The sequence below is a fragment of the Pteropus alecto genome, unplaced genomic scaffold, assembly GCF_000325575.1.
Source record: "Pteropus alecto unplaced genomic scaffold, ASM32557v1 scaffold20, whole genome shotgun sequence".
NCBI lineage: Eukaryota > Metazoa > Chordata > Mammalia > Chiroptera > Pteropodidae > Pteropus > Pteropus alecto.
The window spans coordinates 3,458,625-3,476,447 of record NW_006436298.1 but is presented as its reverse complement, the minus strand read 5'-3'; the positions used below and the strand labels follow the sequence as shown (position 1 = coordinate 3,476,447).

Here is a 17,823-nt window from a genome sequence, read left to right as displayed (position 1 = left end):
CATTTCTTAATTTTCTCAACTCTTCTCTCTCTCTCTTTTTTAAAACCAGAAGTCCATATATTAATTTGCAAAAAGAAAGTGTTATTTGTAAAGCCAATTTAATTTGCAGAGCAGACCAGAGCACTCACATCAGCAGATAGTGCATTTTCTCTCTCCCTCTGAGCATGTCACATGGGAAGCCAAGTATCAGAGGGTAGCCTGGTGGGCTTAGAATCAGAGCAAGGGTGTAAGTCAATCTCAAGAGACTTCTGTCAGTCAGCTTAGACATTCTACTTACTTCAGCTGTGTTTCTCAACCCTGACTGCATGTTAGAATCACTTGAGAGAGATTATTTAAGTGCTCATCCCCGAGAGCCCACTCTCTGAGATTCTGATTCACCAGCTCTTCTCTTAAAGGTTAATACTCTGTGCTATGGTCTGTGGACATATTTTTCTCTTGACTCATTTCTGGCAGCCCATGATCAGTGAAGCTAAATATTTCTATTCTTTCCAAACAGGACCTCCTGGATAATTAGCAGCGGATTTCATATACTTATTGTGTGTTAGCTAGAGGCTTCTGGACACAGACAGGTTATGCCACAGTTTCCAATGATACCGAAACAAGAAGGAACAAAAGCTTTTGACATCAGCTGACATTGTCTATGCTATCCCGGTGGTGGGACTATAGATTAGCAAACAGTACAAAAAAGCCAGAAGTCCAAAACAATAACTGTAGAGTTAATCTCTTAGGTGTAATGAAAAAATTAATGGAGAGAATAAAGAAATAGAAAAGAAGTTTGATACAAATATAGGTCTAGGCAAATTAAAAGTGATTTCTTTAATGGAACCATTTCTCTTCTAAGAGCTAATATTTTATTTGGCATTCTAGAAATTTCCAGGAAAATTTTCAAGTGTTTTCATGCATCTGTTTTCTAGTGCTTTATATTCTTTGGTTTAATGATATTATCCTTGGTGCTCACTGCTAGTGACTTATTTCCGTCTTCAATATAGTTTTTTAACCCTAAATATTATTATTTTCTTTACTCCTGGTTTGAGAATTTCTCACTAAAAAGGAAGTCACCTCCTTATTACTTTAACTACTGGTACCCAAAGAAAGACAGCAATCTATAAGATAATTACCTGTTAGATGGGCAGTCTAGAATCACAAGAAACTTTCTAGAAGTAGATGGTATGTACATATTTTTTTTTAAGTAAATCGGTATGGTTTGCTGATTACAGATGGTGATCAGAAGGTTATAAATAAATTCAGATAAGGAAGTGTCCCAATAAAATGTTCTTTTAATTTTTTTTCAACATCAAAAAAATAAATTTAAAGGCATTTCTGATTCAATAGGTCTGGGTTGGGACCCAAGAATATGAAGTTTTAACAAGTGATGCTGATCTGACAATGCTAGTTCAGAGACTACACTTTAAGAACCACAGCCTTATTTCAGTGATCACGTCAAAGGTTTATCGAAAAAAACAGGCTATATGAGCTCATCAGAAGTACCTACCACTTTTGTATTTGCTTTTCATCAGCTTGGGGGATAAAGAAGAAAGCATAAAACAAAATTAAAAACATCTACTTAGGTGAATAGAGAATGACAAGGGAAGAGCTTGAGAGTTTTAATTTTTATTTATATAGTGGAATGGTTTTGCTTTTGTTTCAAAGCGTAGAGCAACAGCTCTAATTGTGTTTCAGAATCACCTGGAATGCCCTGAGAGATTCTGATTCAGTGGGTCCTGGACAATAACAGGAGTCTGCACGTTTATCCAGCATCCTGGATATTTTTGAAGCATATTTTCTAAGGAATAATGACTTCAGAAGAATAAACTAGAACTCCAAGTGGAGACTTAATTCTACATGGAGGAGAAATCAAAGATGCTATCAAGCATATTCTTTTTAGAGTTGTACATAGGTTAGGCACTAGAGCAGGGAGCAGAGGTTTATTATTTTTAAAAGAAAAGGAAGGGAAGGAAGTAGATCAGAGATTGTGAAGACCAAATGAGCTGATCAGTTAAGACGTGACGTGTTTTTTATTTGTTTGCTCAAGACCAAATATAATGAGGAAATCTGGATGAGAGAAGCCCTTTTACTTTTAAACAGAGCTAGCAGAGAAGAGTTTGTTTTTTTTTTCAAAAGTCAGTTGTGAAAAGATAAAAAGTAGGAGTGGACAGCAGAAGGAGACCAGGTGGCAAACCGAGGAGTCAGAGCTGGGGTGGAGGTCACTGAGCATTAAGGACATGTCATCAACAAGGGAGATTCTAGTAGCAACACGGGCATGAAATACTGCAGGTGTAGTCAATGCAGACCTGAGACAAAAATATCCATAACCATGATTAAAAAGTCTATTCAACCATGATTAAAAAGTATGAAAATTCTACTCTGTGTGTTTATGTGTGAATGTGTGTGCGAGTGAGCAAGCGAACGAGAGGACAAGTAAAGACACCGGGCCGTGACAACCTATTAGGATGTCGTTATTATGTCTGATACCCAATTATCTGGTCAGGCTTCAGGAGTGTCAAGGAGCTAATCTCTCCAAATATGTTCACTTGTATTAATAACAGAAATAAAGATTTAAAAAAACCTTAAAAATTCAGCCTTAGAATGCAAAGAAAAATAAATAATATTCATATATCAAGAAAACGTTCTCTTCTCTTTGGAGCAGCATGGCATAATATTGTTTTTAGTCCTGCTGTGTGCATATGTATGTGTGTATACAAGATTTGATTTTTATAAGTATCATTTATTTCCCTCCAAACTGCATGCTCATTTGATTTAAAATCTCTATTTCTTCACCCGAAGAAATTTTTCTTTTTCTTTTTCTTTCTTTACGGGAACCCTATCTTCACAACCCGGCTCAAGTCCCACCCTTTCTACAAGATTTTCCCTGAGTATTAGTTTACTTTTCTACCTCTGAATTTAAAATCATAGGCAAGTATTCTCCTGAGCTCAAGCACAAAATGTTTGCATTCAGGAGGTTCCATTATTGTTCAGTGAATTAAAGAAAACATAGGTTGAATTCTCTAGTAGTGGAAACTTTTGGCTTCCTCCCAGCATCCACTCCATTCCACCCTCTCCCACCATGTAATAACCACTGGTTGGATGGGTTGACCCTCTGCTAGTTCCAGGAATGGACCTTGATTGTCTAAACCAGTCACATAATTCCATCCCTTTGGTTACAGTCATTGGTTCAAATGTAGACCCATGATCTGAACTTGTCCAATCAGAATGAAGTTCAGGATGTTTGCTAGTCTGTAACGGGAAGGTGTTATATCTATTTATGGATCCTGTGGTATGCAGATGTGATGACTGGAACTATTACAATCAGTTTGCTAATGTGGGGGAAGGCAGCCTAAGTGTAAAGCTGATACCAAACATCACTGAGAATGGGAGTCAGTAGTCTGATCAAAGCACACAGAAGCCATTGCCACTGCTGGAGGCTTCAGTCATCTCAGCCAATATACTCCCTTTATAGTTTAAGCCTGTTAATGAGATTTTTCTATTAGTAATATGCCTCCCTATTGTTTGTTGAGTTTCCCCTATTTTTAGATCTTTGGAATACAATATGTAATTTGTCTTCTTGCAAGCTAATTCATTTTAGAGAAACAGCAGCAATCTTGGATAGCATTTACTAGCCTCGTAAGATCATTATATATTTTTGATGCCTATGCTTATTCTAACCAAAGTCATGTTCATAAGTGGTAAGATAATAAATTGAGAACTCTCTCTACCATAATTTCTGTTCAAGGTGATCAATGTTCTTATGCACTTAGTACAGACATTGACTTCTTTTGTTAATTTATATCAAACATTTCCTGGATGTTTACATCAATTCTGATTGTGTGTAGATAGACATGTAGTACATATAGGTACTTTGCAAAAGATGAGCTTTTGTTTAACATTCCTCAGTGATTGTGACAATATATTAAATATAAACAGATACCTTTTCGATGAAACTGAAGAGACCCCAGGAGACATATGGATTTTAGCATCTCTGTTGTGTACATTTCTAAGCAACACTGTAGCTGGATATAAAGCCGACAGATTTCTGGGTGGATCTCACCATCTTCCGGGCTGTAACAGAATGAAAGAGAAAAGCTGTGAATATTCTCAGGATTTTACTCATCGACCATTTGCCTTAGCTCTGTGAGGAAAAATGCTCAATAAAGCTTCGTAAAGCTTTGAGTCTAAAATATAGGACTTCCTGCTTTCAAACCAATGACCAATGTCGTAGTTCTTACATAAGTGTCTTTCTGACTAACAACTCTTAATTGTTTTCCCCCCTTCAACAGCAGATTTCTGCTGGGAGCTTACAATCATAAATGTTTTAAGTAATTGAAAATATCAGACATTTTCAGTTTAACTGTTGGAACAAATTCCAAAATATATTTAAACCATAAAAATCTCCTTGCCTGCAAGAAGAGATTAAAAACTTTTATTTTTTAGAGAAATGAATGAAGAGCTATTCAATTGCCAGTTGTAAGATGGCTCTTTAATATTAAGACCCTAGCAAAATATGTTTAGAGAGCCAAAATATGATTTTTTTTTATTAAGGAATTTTGTCTCAATCTAAAGAATATTCCTTTATTGTTGTTTCCTATGGTTAATTTACGAGAGGCCAAATGTTCTTAATGAAAAAAATTAAATTTTTATAAAAAAAGAAAAAATAATAAAATTCTAATAATTATGCTTAACAATTTAAAGATAAATAAATACTGAATTATGTTTCAAAAATTTTTCTAAAGTCCTTAAGCCTTTCTCTATTAACTACAATAAAGTATATAAATATAAATATGAATATGATAAAACATGGAGTGATCACTTTTCTTTTTTGATTAAGAGAGAAGTTACTTGTCCATTAAACTACTTTATATGCAACTAAATTAGCATGTGCTGAATAAAGCAAACTAAACAAAAGTTTAGAGAGAGATTAGAAATGGAAGGAGCCTAAAAGAGAACCCTTGTCAATTGTCCTATCTTTACTTTTATCCCCATTCATTTAAAATGCAATGAAGTCTGATTAAATAAAGCAATGTTTGGTTTTGATTCCTTTGTAAAGTGGGTCAGTGGCAAAATGACAGGGGTAATTATCAGGAAAAAATGATATACAAATTATTTAAGTTCTAGAATCACAGTAAAAAGATTTTGTATTTACACAGCATTTTATAATGACAGCTTTCATTTTCAGTACTTATTTAGCAGATGAGCCAGAGTTTGTCTGTCTGGCTTATATAACACAAGAAAATGCAAAATCCTTTGCTTCAGTACCAGTGATGTCTGCACAGTCATCCTATGTCTTTCCTATGTCAGAAAGAATAAAGTGACTCAAAAGAGCTTATGTGCAAAATGCGGCTTTATTTGAAAAATAAGACTACATTATTTTCTCATTTGTGCCTCTCAGGTCCAGCCCTAGGCCAATATTGGGAGCAATCTTTGGCAATAGTCCCAGATTTTCTTTCAGAGCTTCTTCCCACAAGTGCCTTCCACCCTCGCGCTGTCCTCCTGATACCTGGAATTTCTCTACACCCCCTCTGCCATGCATACACAACGTCTCATTATTTCATATCACCTCAGCCTTTTAAAATGTCTCTGACTGTGTCCCATCCCCTCATAGCTCTGCTAGACTTTGAAGGAATAATGAACATTAACGGTTCATGTAACAAAAAGTCATCCTGAGATATTACCTACTAATACATTGCTTTTGATAGAAAAATGTGAAGATAGTGTCTTATTCCAAAGGTAGGCTAGAGGGAAAAATATTCTAAGGCAGGCAGGTCTTTTTTGTACTGCTTCATCATCCCAATCCCAGCTGCCTATTTTCACCTACGCATGACATTTGCCCTGGTGGCTCATGAGCAGATTTTTTTAAAAACCCTATAATGAATCTGTTGTATGTATTGTACATTTGATGAGTGGAACAGTTAGCTAGTGCAGTATCCTTCCAAGCCATAGAGTAGTCTTATTTTCAGAAGTACAAAATATGTGCCTAGTGGCTTAGTTCCCAAAATATGCAAACCTCATATATAGATGACATTTTATGTAATTTAAAGAAATGACTACCATATTAACATATCTTAAGAGTCAGTATATTTTGTTTATTATTTTATAGCTAAACAGAGAGAAATAAAGCAATGTATTACAAGCTTCTGTAAAAAGGCAAGTCAAAACAGATTAAAATGCTTGATTCATAACACTTCTTTGGGTGCCATCTCCCTAATGCCTCTGTAATTGATGGAGATTCTAGAAACTGTGAAACTATTCCGCCCTTTCTGAGTGTTATGGGGAAGAACTAAATAGGTAACACAAGAAATACAATCTTCCAAACAAATATTAATTGATGCTAAAGTTGCATTACAAATTTTCTGCTTAAATAATTCATACGTATACTCATAGATTATCCCTTGATATCTTGGAAAATTAAAGTATAGAGAAAGAAAGGAACTAGTTAAAGAACAGTGGAAAAGTTATCTTTCATGTCAGTGTTTCATGATGCCGTGACGAGGTTACACTAGCTTGGAGACTTATACATTTTATTTCTTCCACTTTAGAGCACTAAGCTGTATTACAGCTACTAATTACTAAAAGTTCATTAAGAGACAAATTGTCAAAAGGGTTATAATATGTATAATTTTATAAGTAGTGGACTGAAAAGCATTAAGAACATTCAGGTTATTTTCATAACAAATGAGCAAGAGTCAGAGCATGGAGAATAGAGGAAAAGCCAAGAAAACAGCAATTTAAAGGCTTAAAACTTCCTAAGGATAAATTATAAAGCTTGAGGAAACCTTTACATTAAAATAAAATTAGACCTATGGACTTCTTCCAGGTCTGAAAGCAACTCAACCTGGAGGTAACTTTATTATATATTAGTTATGCTTAGTCTAAAATGATCCACACTTTTTAATCAAAGTTTAGGTCTATGAGACTCACCCCTGAAGTGATTCTCCCTCAATTTGGTCAAAGAAATTTTACAAATTAGTGACTAGGTTGTGATTATTTATTTTTCCATCTTTTGTAAGTCAAGAGCTAAACTGACCATTTTGAAAGCCTTATTATTAATAGGAAAACACCAATAAAATGAACTTTGACAATAGTTCAGAGATTTAGAGCTCAAGTCGAATGCAAAAATATTTAAAGGAACTGCCAAATTATAAATCTTTCAATCAATTCCTTGGAAATGGGAATTAGGATTTAATGTCTTAATCATAGGGCCTAAGAAACCTGAACTGATATAGTAATAGGGGTACGTGAATATGGATATTGCCCAAGTCATCCCTTGATGATGGAAATGCTTTTATAATTCAAAAACTAATATGATGAACACCCACCAGAATGGCTAAAATTAAAAAGACTGACCATGGCAAATGATGATGATGTGGAGCAACAAAGACTCTTACCAAAGGGTTAAAATGGTGCAAACCTTTGAAAGTAATCCTGGAAGTTTCTTATAAAAGAACACATACACCTACCCTATGACCTGGCAATTCCATTTCTAGGTATTTAATGAAGAGAACTGAAAATATTCACAAAAATATCTCTACAATAGTGTTTATAGTAGATTTATTTAGAATAGACCAAAATTGGAAACAGGCTAGGTGTCTGTCAAAAGGAAGTGTATAAAGAAATTAATATTCCTACAATAGAATAATACTGAACAATTAAAAGCAGTAAACTCGTGATACACAAAACAACACAGATGAACCTCAAAACCATGATCTTGAGTGAGAAAATCTGTAATACAAAAGAGTAAATATTATATGATACTATATGAAATTCTAAAAGAGATCAAACTAATCAATAGTGACGACAATGACAAATATTAGAACAGTGGTGGGGAGGGAATTGGCGGGGAGGGGGCCTGAGGAAAGGACACTTTCTGGAATGGGGGTAATACTCTGTATCTAGATAGAGTTTTGATTTACATGGATGTATACATTTGGCAAAACTTATAGAATGGTACATTTAAGATATGTGCATTTGCTTATATGCAAATTTCACCTAAAAAGAAAAGAGATCCATAAACAAATATTGAACTCTAGTTAATGATATGCATGCTGAACAGTTTAGGGTTAAAGTTTACTGATGTCTGAAACTTCAGAAAAATAATGTGGGTTGCTGGTTGGATAGAGGTAGATATGTGGTAAAGCAAGTATAATAAAATGTTATTATATGAATTTGATGTCTAAGATTTACATTTCCCCCAAATAATTACATGGCATAAATTAAACAAAACGACTGAGAAGCTTTATGACTAGGAAGGTCAAGTTCAAGAGTGAACACACTGGGGATTTAAGTTACAAATACCTTGGCCCTGTGTCTGTCTGCTCTAGACTTTGGTGTTCTGTGCAGTTGCTAATAGCTTTTAAAAACCAGCAAAATGCTTGTTGTTTTGAAAGTCTGTCCCTAACGTAATGGCTTATATATTTAGTTGAAAGCAGCAACACATAATAAAAAGAAAATGGGTCTGGAGTTAGAAAACTTAGCTCTATACAGACTGCTGCTTAGAATTGTGATTTTAGGAAAACCATCGTAACTTCTCTGGGACTCAGTTTCCTCAGCTCTGAAGTAGGAATAACAGCTATTTGTGACTGAAGTATCTCAAGGTTGTTGCAAGGATCAAAAGAGATCATGTGTGGGAAAACAAGTAAAAACTGTGAAGGACTGTTAGAGGTTGGCTGCAATCCATCTTAACACATGAAAGTTGTGTTTACTTAGCCTTATGCTTGCCATCGAGTCTTTAGTTTTAAAAGTTATCTGCTATTCTATAACATTTTTTATCTGCTTACAGCTCCCAAATATGGACTTCAGTTAAATACACATGCCATTAGGATGAGAAAAATAGGTGTGACCCCATTGACAACCACTCAGCATTTCACAGACTTTAGTGATGACATAAACACTTGGGGTTTGTCAGCTAGCAGAGATGGAAACCAGAACTCCTATTGCAACAAATGTATCCAAATTTATCTTTTCACAACCAGTTCTGTTGTTGGCTATTAAGCCAAATGGCAAGGAAGGATTCAAGAAGCCAAATGGGATGAAGGAAGGGGATGATAGCGTTTGCTTTCTTTTTTAGAGCAAATAGCTAGGGAGGAAAGGGATTAAATGATTTACCCAGGGAGTTTGATCTCCAGGATATATCTTCTAATACTTCCAGTGGTTTCCTCTCAGATGATTCCACTTAGAAGGATATACTCTTATTCTGTGCCAAATTCAGCAACAGTTTCAGAGTCCAGCCTTCATATGGTTTCCTTGAAGAAGACATCTCAAGGTAGTCCCATGAATGTACATAAACAACAGACAGAGGATGGGAGGGCACAAATATGTGTGTTTGTCTGTGTGTATGTGACCCAGTTATTATTTTAGTCTTCAAATTCTTAAAGGTAATTACAGGGTCTATCCAAGTTCATAAACACAGAACAGATGCCAGGTACCTACTAAATGACACTATTTTATACCAAAATAAGCACTGCAATAAAAAGAAAAGCCCAGTTATCAGAAGAATCAGAAACAAGACATTTTTCAAGGTACCTATAGATATAATAGTTGAGTTTCCCTATTATCTCCATTTTTCTTATAATCTTCTTCTAGTGAGTTTTTATGAAACTTGTGTTTTAGGTGGAAACCTCCTGTATTTTCTTCGCAGAGAGTCATAACAAGTTCGGTTGTCCCAGGAGACTTTGAAGAAGTAATTGCAGTGATTCCCCTCATTTCACAGCATGTCCTTTCATGGGAACATGGCTCCCTGACTTCCTCAGCACTGAACATCAGTCAGGATCAAACTCTGCCCTGGAGCTATTCGGGTTCAGTCAGAAAGGAAAGAACTTTTAATAGAGAAGTGAAACTTGAAGTGCCACTGAATTATCTTTTAGTCACTCCGTAGGTAGCTTTATGCAAAATAACTGGGCTCAGAGGGGCCAGCACCTTCTATGATTTAGGGCCATGTAATGGCCCACATCTCCCGATTACTTTTGTTTTGCCCTCTGGCAGGACTTTGACATATCCCCATGACACAGTTGGGAGAATTGATAAATAATGGGTAGCATTACCAAGCACTCTATTCATTTTTTTTTTTCCATTTAAAGAGTAAAAGCGATATTTAAACAGATTTAGACACAAAAAAATCAATAGCCATTTGTTTCCTAACATGATGATATTTACAATGAAATAAGATTAAAAATATTACAACTGAATGTAAATCATCTTTAATTTATCTAAAAGTTACTGCTTAAGACATTAGTGAGGAAAGCGGGGAATCAGTGATGACTTTTGTGGTGATTCTGAGACTTTTCTGGGAATTTCTAAGGGCATTCGATGTTGGAAGAGTTAATGGGCTGCATATCATGACTTCTTTTTCTTGATACTTGAATCTCGTACGTATCAATTAGGAAATAACTAACATTTACCTACAAGGCACTATTTCTTCAATTTCCAAAATAAATTAATCTTTCTTACTCTGACTTGGCCTCTTATTTCATCTTTCTATCCTTTCTGGCTTGAGAGTCTTTTGGCCTTTCCACTTTTCTCTCTGATTCTCTCAGTGTTTTTCTCTTTATGGTCTTCTGTTAGGAGTCATGGGATTTGCAAACAGCTCATTAGGTCCTGGTCTACCAGAGGTTGTGATTCTCACAGCTAGCAGAGAGAGGCCTGCAGCCGATGGAGTCTGAGTCTTGGGTTCTTGAGTATCCACTGAGATAACAGTCAGCACGATGGGTTACATGGCTAGAATGCAGCCCTTTCCCACTGACTATAGCTAGGATCAATCTATGTTTAAATATATATGTAGGTATATATTTATATTACAGAAGCATATATCTGTTTCCACATTTTAATCTGGAAAATTATTTTTGCATTTAAAATCAAGATTTTCAACCTCTGTTGCTACTATTTGTACCTGATACCCATGATCTTTAAAGGCCAATTATCTTTCAATTATCATGTGTTACACAGGAAAGAATTCAACTCATTTATTTTTGCTATAGTCAAAGTCCGGGTCATTAATTGCAGCATATAGTTCATTCCTGCGTTTGTCCACTGGGATTTTAGGGCTCACTGTATTGAACTGTTGGTTTATCTAAATGGTATTTAGCCCTTCATTATTAATTATGTCATTAAGTTAGGTGATGCTGTTTGTCTCTTTAGCTAAAGCTATAGGCTTCATCAATATTGCCAAAACAATGACAATTTTAAAACAACCTGGGCTGACCAAATCAAACACATTCAATTAACCCTAAAGAGAGTTTTTGATTAAAAAAAAAATTCCATCTCATTTAACTCTAATAGCACAAATGTTCATCAATACTTTAAGAGTTAATTATGACATATCAGTTGTATAGTTGTAGAATGACTAATTGTCAAATACATTATGGTTGACAATGCCAATAGCCTCCTCTTACATGTGAGAGGCTGTTTATCTAGAGCAGTGATCCAAAGGGTGACAAAAGACCATGAGAGTCCAAAATGCAGCCCATACAGGCCTGAAATTCTATTTTTAAGACTCATAACAGTATTTTGGGGAGGGTTTAGGAGTAGGGTAGAAAAATGGCATCTCTTTGTCATATTAATAGCAACAGTAAATACATAGAACTTTCACTATGTGCCAGAGCTTCAGTGCTGCCAGTTTAGTTTTTCTGGTTCATTCTTTAGTTTATAAGAGGGATTTAGAAAAAAGTCAGAACTTTTTTTTAGCATTTTTCAGTTTACTTTTTCAGCTTCAGACTCCTACCCAACACTAGAGGTTCTTTAAATATTATATCTAATAGGATTCTGTAGTGTTTTTCTGTCTTTCTATTGCCATGCAATGATAATTTGTATTTTTTACAAAACCCAAAAGATGACTCTTCATGTCAATATGGAAATATGCATTTCTAGACAGATGTAAGAGCTATTTTCTGCAAAAAGGCAAAAGCTTTATGCATATAGAACAAACCAGTATCTATATACATGAAAAATATTATATTCTACCATGAGTTTTTTCACTGGACTATGTTTCTCAAGGCCAGAAGGTTTATCTTATTTATCTCTATAACCTGCAACACTTAACGGATTGTCTGGCACATAGTAGGTTCTCAACTGAACGATTCCCCAAAGTGGCTTTAAAATTTAGTGCCTATGTAAAGTGAGAAGTTGGAAGGCTAGGGTTACAGTGCTGGTTCTGCCATCAACTGCTCCATGTCACCATTAGAGATGGATTTCTTAGGAGTTTCTTTTCCTGCAGTCCTCTTTTTTTTTTTCTTTAAGTAAAACATATTAACAGACATTTTATGCAGATGAATAAAAAGGGGAAAGGATTACTTATACTAATACCAGAAGAATCCATTGTTAAGTTTTGATATATTTCCTTCCAGATTAATACTCCCAAGAGCAGGAAGTTTTATACATTATTTTTGTTTCCCAAGCACTTAGCATAGTTTCTGGCTCATCCAAGGCTGTCAATCCATGTTTACTGAAGTGAATCAAACTGACTAACCATGCATGTGAGTCCATGCGATACATACGCTGTTCTCAAAGGGGCAAGGCTGGTGATTTCAGAGTGGTCAATACAGTGAAGGGAAGCAACAGGAATCTGACTGCAGAAGGAGGAGGGTCCCCTTTCCTGCAGAAGTTCATGTTTTCTTAAAGAAGGAAACAATATTAACATAGAGGCCACCTTCCAGCCTCTAGAATGAAGCATCAGTGGTCTGGAGTTAAAGAGTTCTAGGTTTACTATATCTTGATTTCATAACGTGTGGCCTTGGGCAAATTTCTTAACCTCTCAGTGCCTCAAATATTGAATAGTAATACTTACTTCATGGTATGAATGAAAAGATTTAAGTGAAATAATATATGAGAATTATAGATCATAACAAGCACAAATGAATGGGGAAAGTGTGTCAGGGAGGCAATTCTGCACAATGCATCTATCCTTACACCTTTGTCATAGGCTTTCTTCCTATTTAATTATTAGTTCAAACAATATTTATTGATTTCCTGCTATCACAATTTGGAAGAGAAAAGAAGGAAAGCGTTACTTTTTCTGGTGTCTTTTTTTTAAGAGTTCATGGAAATTCCCATTGTTATCCTATGTTTGTTTTTATTTGATGATAACATTGTAAAGACTCCTCTAAGACAAATTAATTTTTCTCAACGTTGATAGAAAACTTGCAGTCTCTTATTCTTTCCTTGAAGCGGTATTATTTTACTGCCATCAAATTTTCAAGTAAATGGCTCCATCGTGGAGATCTACATATAATTTTTCTTTCTTTCTTAATAATGAGGTATAATGTACCATTAGGTGAAACAAAATGAAAAGACTCTGCATCTCTGCCAATAGTTAGCTCAAGAACAGAAATAGCTCTTGCAGGCAGACAGACATATGGGCAGGAGGAGATAATGATTAGCGAATGTTTAGGTCAAGTCTCTTCAACAAGGGCATTACTTTTGATTTTCGAAACAGCATAAATTATGTAAGAGACTAGCCCTTAGCTAGGAAGACAAAAAAGGTTAATAAAGTTACTGACAAAGGGGTAAAAACATGCTTTATTATTTTTTGGCATTCAATTCAGCAGTAGCAAAAATGCAGTATATCTAATGTTTACTGGGAATTTGCTATGTGCCAGATAACACGCTAAGCACTTACATCTCATTTAATTCTCACAATGAGTCTATGAAGTAGTTACTGTCCTCATCCTTAATTTACAGATGGAAGGAAATGAGGCTTAAGAGAGGATATGGAACTTGCTCAAAGTCACAGAAATGTAAGCAGAATGATAAGACTTAAACCTATATTTATGTTTTTAATTGCTGCATAATATTACCAGAACTGAGTGCTCAGGAGCTGCAGTATATTTATATGTTCTTTCATTCATCCCATGCAGTTATTGAGAGCATACTTTATGCAAAATACTGTGCTAGGAATGAAATAATAATTTTTTTCTACTTTTTCTTTGTTGAGGCCCTAAATTATTATGGTTTACAAGTCAGCCTTACTCTTAGTTTCTCTGTTTTTCCATTTATAATAAGTGTGCAATGATATTTTCTGCTTATCTCGGAGAAATGATTAACACAAAGGGAGCATAAGTATATAATACAGAAGGCGCACAAGCCTAGTACAAGCTGGTATATGTGGGAGAGTGGAGGAAATTGCCACCTAACTCCCCAGGAATCCCCCCATCAGAGAAATGAGAATGAGAAGGAGCATGGCAAGGATTGGGCATAGAATCTTCTTTTAGCTTTCCGTCTTTTTTCCTTCGTGCACAAAAATGAATGTACTAAGGGGGAAGAGGGAAGGTGCCATTGGTGCCTTTATGGCCATTATTATTCTGTCTTTTGCCCTAGAAGAAGCAAAAACATCCAGGATGCAGTGCCGAGGCCTCCGTTTACCACTTTACCGGGAATGTGAGAGTTGCCTGAACAAACACTATACATCATTTGCAAAGCATATTTGAAGTGAGCAGTGAGATAAATATATTAATGCAAATATGGCGAATGGCTCCATTGGATTTAGAGCATAAGAGTTCTTAAATGTTATCCTTAGACAAATAGGCTTGAAACTTTGTATATCATTCATTCCTATCAATAAAAAAATTAAACATGCACCACTAATATATGACATTTGTTGATGTATTTTTCTTATACAATGACACTAACATATTGAGTATATTAAAAATGTACAAAAATAGAAATTAGAAAAGGAGACTATAAGATATAAAGTTATAATATTTTCTTTTAGATCAACTTGCACATCACTTCGAAGCTCAAAGGCTTTCATTGGAGGTTCTTAAACTTTAATGTGCATTAGAATCACTTGAAAGGCATGTTAAACCACAGAATGCTGGGGTCTGTCCCTAGAGTTTCCAATTCACTGGGTCTGGGCTGGGGCTTGATCACTTGATTTCTAATAAGTTCCCAGGTGATCCAGAAACCACACTTTGAGAAGCAGTGGGTTAGCCTATTACAGCCATACTCCTTAGGGAAGGCATCTAGCATTCAAAGAAAAGAAGCAATAATGTCAGCATGCCAGTGGTAGGGTTGACATTTAAAGTAGATGACCCTACAAAGTACCTCCAATCATCACACAATCACAGAGCTAATTCTGTTAAGCAAAAAAGTAGCTTCAGTAAACATCCAAGTACATTCCATGCACATGGAGAGAAAAATGTTTTCAGATGACATTCAAGATACACATTAGGGGAATCTTAGCAAGTAGATCCAAACTCGTACCTTAGTTCAAACTTAGCAGATGGAAGAGACCCTGGGAGGCTCCAAGACCACAGTGATATAGCATCCCGCATGACAGGCACCCCCGAGAAGCCAAGCATTGCTTGGCAGATTCTTCTGAGAGGCTTCCTAGAGGGTGTGCATTCAAGTTGTAAATCCTATTTGGTTTGCGCTCCAGGTTTTACTGGGCAAGATTTCATCTTAATTTTAAAAACATCTTGTTTTAAAAGTTTTGCTTTGTTTTGGCCTTCTTTCATTTCCTGTCCTTGAACTCATATTGCAACACTCTTAATATGAACTGACATCTTATTGCAAATCAAAGGAAATACAGCAACACTTACTTTACAAATTAGTACATGTTAACACACAGCCCCAAATGGTGAGATGGCTGGAAAGTGGCACTGTTCTGGGCAAGGGCAAGAATGATAAACTCGGAGGCTCTCTGCCTTCTGCTCCAAACAAATCACATACAGGGGCGCTTGCTGGGAAACAAGCAGGAAAGGCAGAGAATGCAAGACAAAGGCAAGTTACAGCTCACACTACTAAAATTCCAGAGATCCATAGCAGATACCCGGATGCCTACAGCTGAAAAAAACTGCTTGAAAGACGCGAGGCTGCAGCATCATTGGGCCCTGCGGTCTCAGCGGAAAAAAAACTATTAAAACAGCTCCTGTCTGTCTTTGCTAAAGATCCTGGTTGTGCTCTCTGGACCTGCTTGCTGCAGAGTGCTTGTACTAGGGGTGGAAGTCATTCATTCAGCAGAGTCTAACAGGGAAATTGGAAAAGTTGATCCAGGCAGGAAATGAAAAAAATAATAGAAAGAAGCCTGGCTGACAGTAAGACAGAGGGAAAGGACCGATGGAGGACAAATCTGCTTTGGTATGTCTGGGAACTTAACAACATTTCACAAGTGGAAGGTTATGCCTGTTGGCTGCTAATATTGCAGTGAAATGCAGAATACAGCCTGTTCTTTCCCAAGGATTTAAGTGGACAGGAATTAATTTCTATTTAATTTTAACACTACATTTCTGTCTTGTTTTCGTTTTAAACTGTGCAGTTCTATATTTTAAACAGTGTCATTTATTTTCCAAGTCGCCTGCTTAGACTAGTGTGTGCTTAAGTTACATTTCCAAACATGAATGTGTAATGTCTCCAAAAGATATACATACAAAATCATTTCCATCAATGAATTGTGAAATGCAGTTTCTACTGCAATTTAAACATGTCTAAATCCTGAGCTACAAATCCTGAAATGTTTTTCTTCTCTCACCACTCTGTCTTTGCTTTTACACACACACACACACACACACACACACACACACACACACGGAATTTTTTTTTTAGGTCAAGCACACAGTGTTCTACCAGAAAGGAATAATGTCAAATAAAAATAATAGCAGGGATAAAGAAAAATAATCACTCAGTCTACATGGAGCCAAGAGGAATACTTAGAAAACAAAGAATAAGAAGAGTAGGAAGTCTTAGGGTAATTTTCTCAAACATCAAGCAATAGTATATTTGTTTGCTCTTTGAAAATGAGGAAATAGTATTATGACCATTAAAGTCAGTTTTAGATGAAAAGTAAATTACCCCTAAATCTCACATCTCGATGCATCTAAGTTAACTTTTGTGACAGATTTTCCAAACTTTGATCATCTGGATATTTACTTTTACTCAATTAAAATCATTGTAGGCCAATTTTATCATTGTCTACCCCCTCCTCCACTCCCCTCCTTCTGCTCTCCCACTCCCCTCCCCCTCCTTCTCCTCCTTCTCCTTCTTCTTCTCCTTAACTTACCACTCTATCATAAACATTTTCCCATTTTAAATAATTTAAACATGGTAATTTGGGAAAAACAAACAGGAAACTCACAGAAAAGGAATTATGAAAGGCCAATAAATACATGAAAAAATACTCCAACCTCGTCAGTAATCAGGGAAATGCAAATTTAATCAGTGAGTGAGATATATCTTTTCATACCCATTAGAAGAGAAAAATAAAAGTCTGGAAAATACCAACTGTTTAAAAGGAGCTGGAGCAACGTGCCAATGGGAGGGTCAATTGATACAACCATTGGAGAATGCTTTGCAGCATCAAGTACAATGGAAGTTGTGCATATTCAACTCCTTATAAATTCTTTTATGTCTGTCCTCTAGAGTAGCACTGGTCAACAGAACTTCCTGCAGTGATGGAAACAGTCTTCTGTGCTGAGCAGTATGGTAGCTACAAGCTGCGGGTAGCTTTTGAGCACTTGAAATAGGCTAATGTGACCAAGGAACTGAATTTTTAATTTTAATTATGCAAATGTAAATGTCTACACCTCTGACAATGTATAAGTATGCCAGTTTTACCACAGACTTGCCAGGATTGGATGTAACCATTTTTTTTTTTTTTACATTTTGCTAATTTAAGATGTGTAAAATTCTACTTATTGTTTTACCAGATGATTTTTCAGCTATTAATAGAGTTGAATATTTTCCATCATGTTTGCTTATTTCAGTCATGTGTCCATATTCTTTGTCCATTTTCAGCTAACGTCTTTGCTATAAATCCCAGGCACTATTTTTTTTAGTATTTTATTTTATTTTATTATTTATTTTATTTTATTTTATTTTATTTTATTTTATTTTATTTTATTTTAT

The 17,823-nt window shown here is 35.6% G+C and overlaps 1 protein-coding gene across 2 annotated transcripts in view; it reads right to left on the bottom strand.

Annotated features, from left to right (window-relative positions):
• The window catches only part of RGS7BP (regulator of G protein signaling 7 binding protein), a 93,711-nt gene that overhangs the window by 31,221 nt on the left and 44,667 nt on the right, over positions 1-17,823 (bottom strand). The window contains exon 3 of one of the 2 annotated variants that reach the window (XM_006913072.1): positions 3,926-4,056. In XM_006913072.1, the coding sequence (XP_006913134.1) occupies positions 3,926-4,056 (131 nt within the window). Of the gene's footprint in view, positions 1-3,925; positions 4,057-17,823 lie in introns of those variants that run through there. The other variant, XM_006913073.1, reaches the window with a different exon arrangement.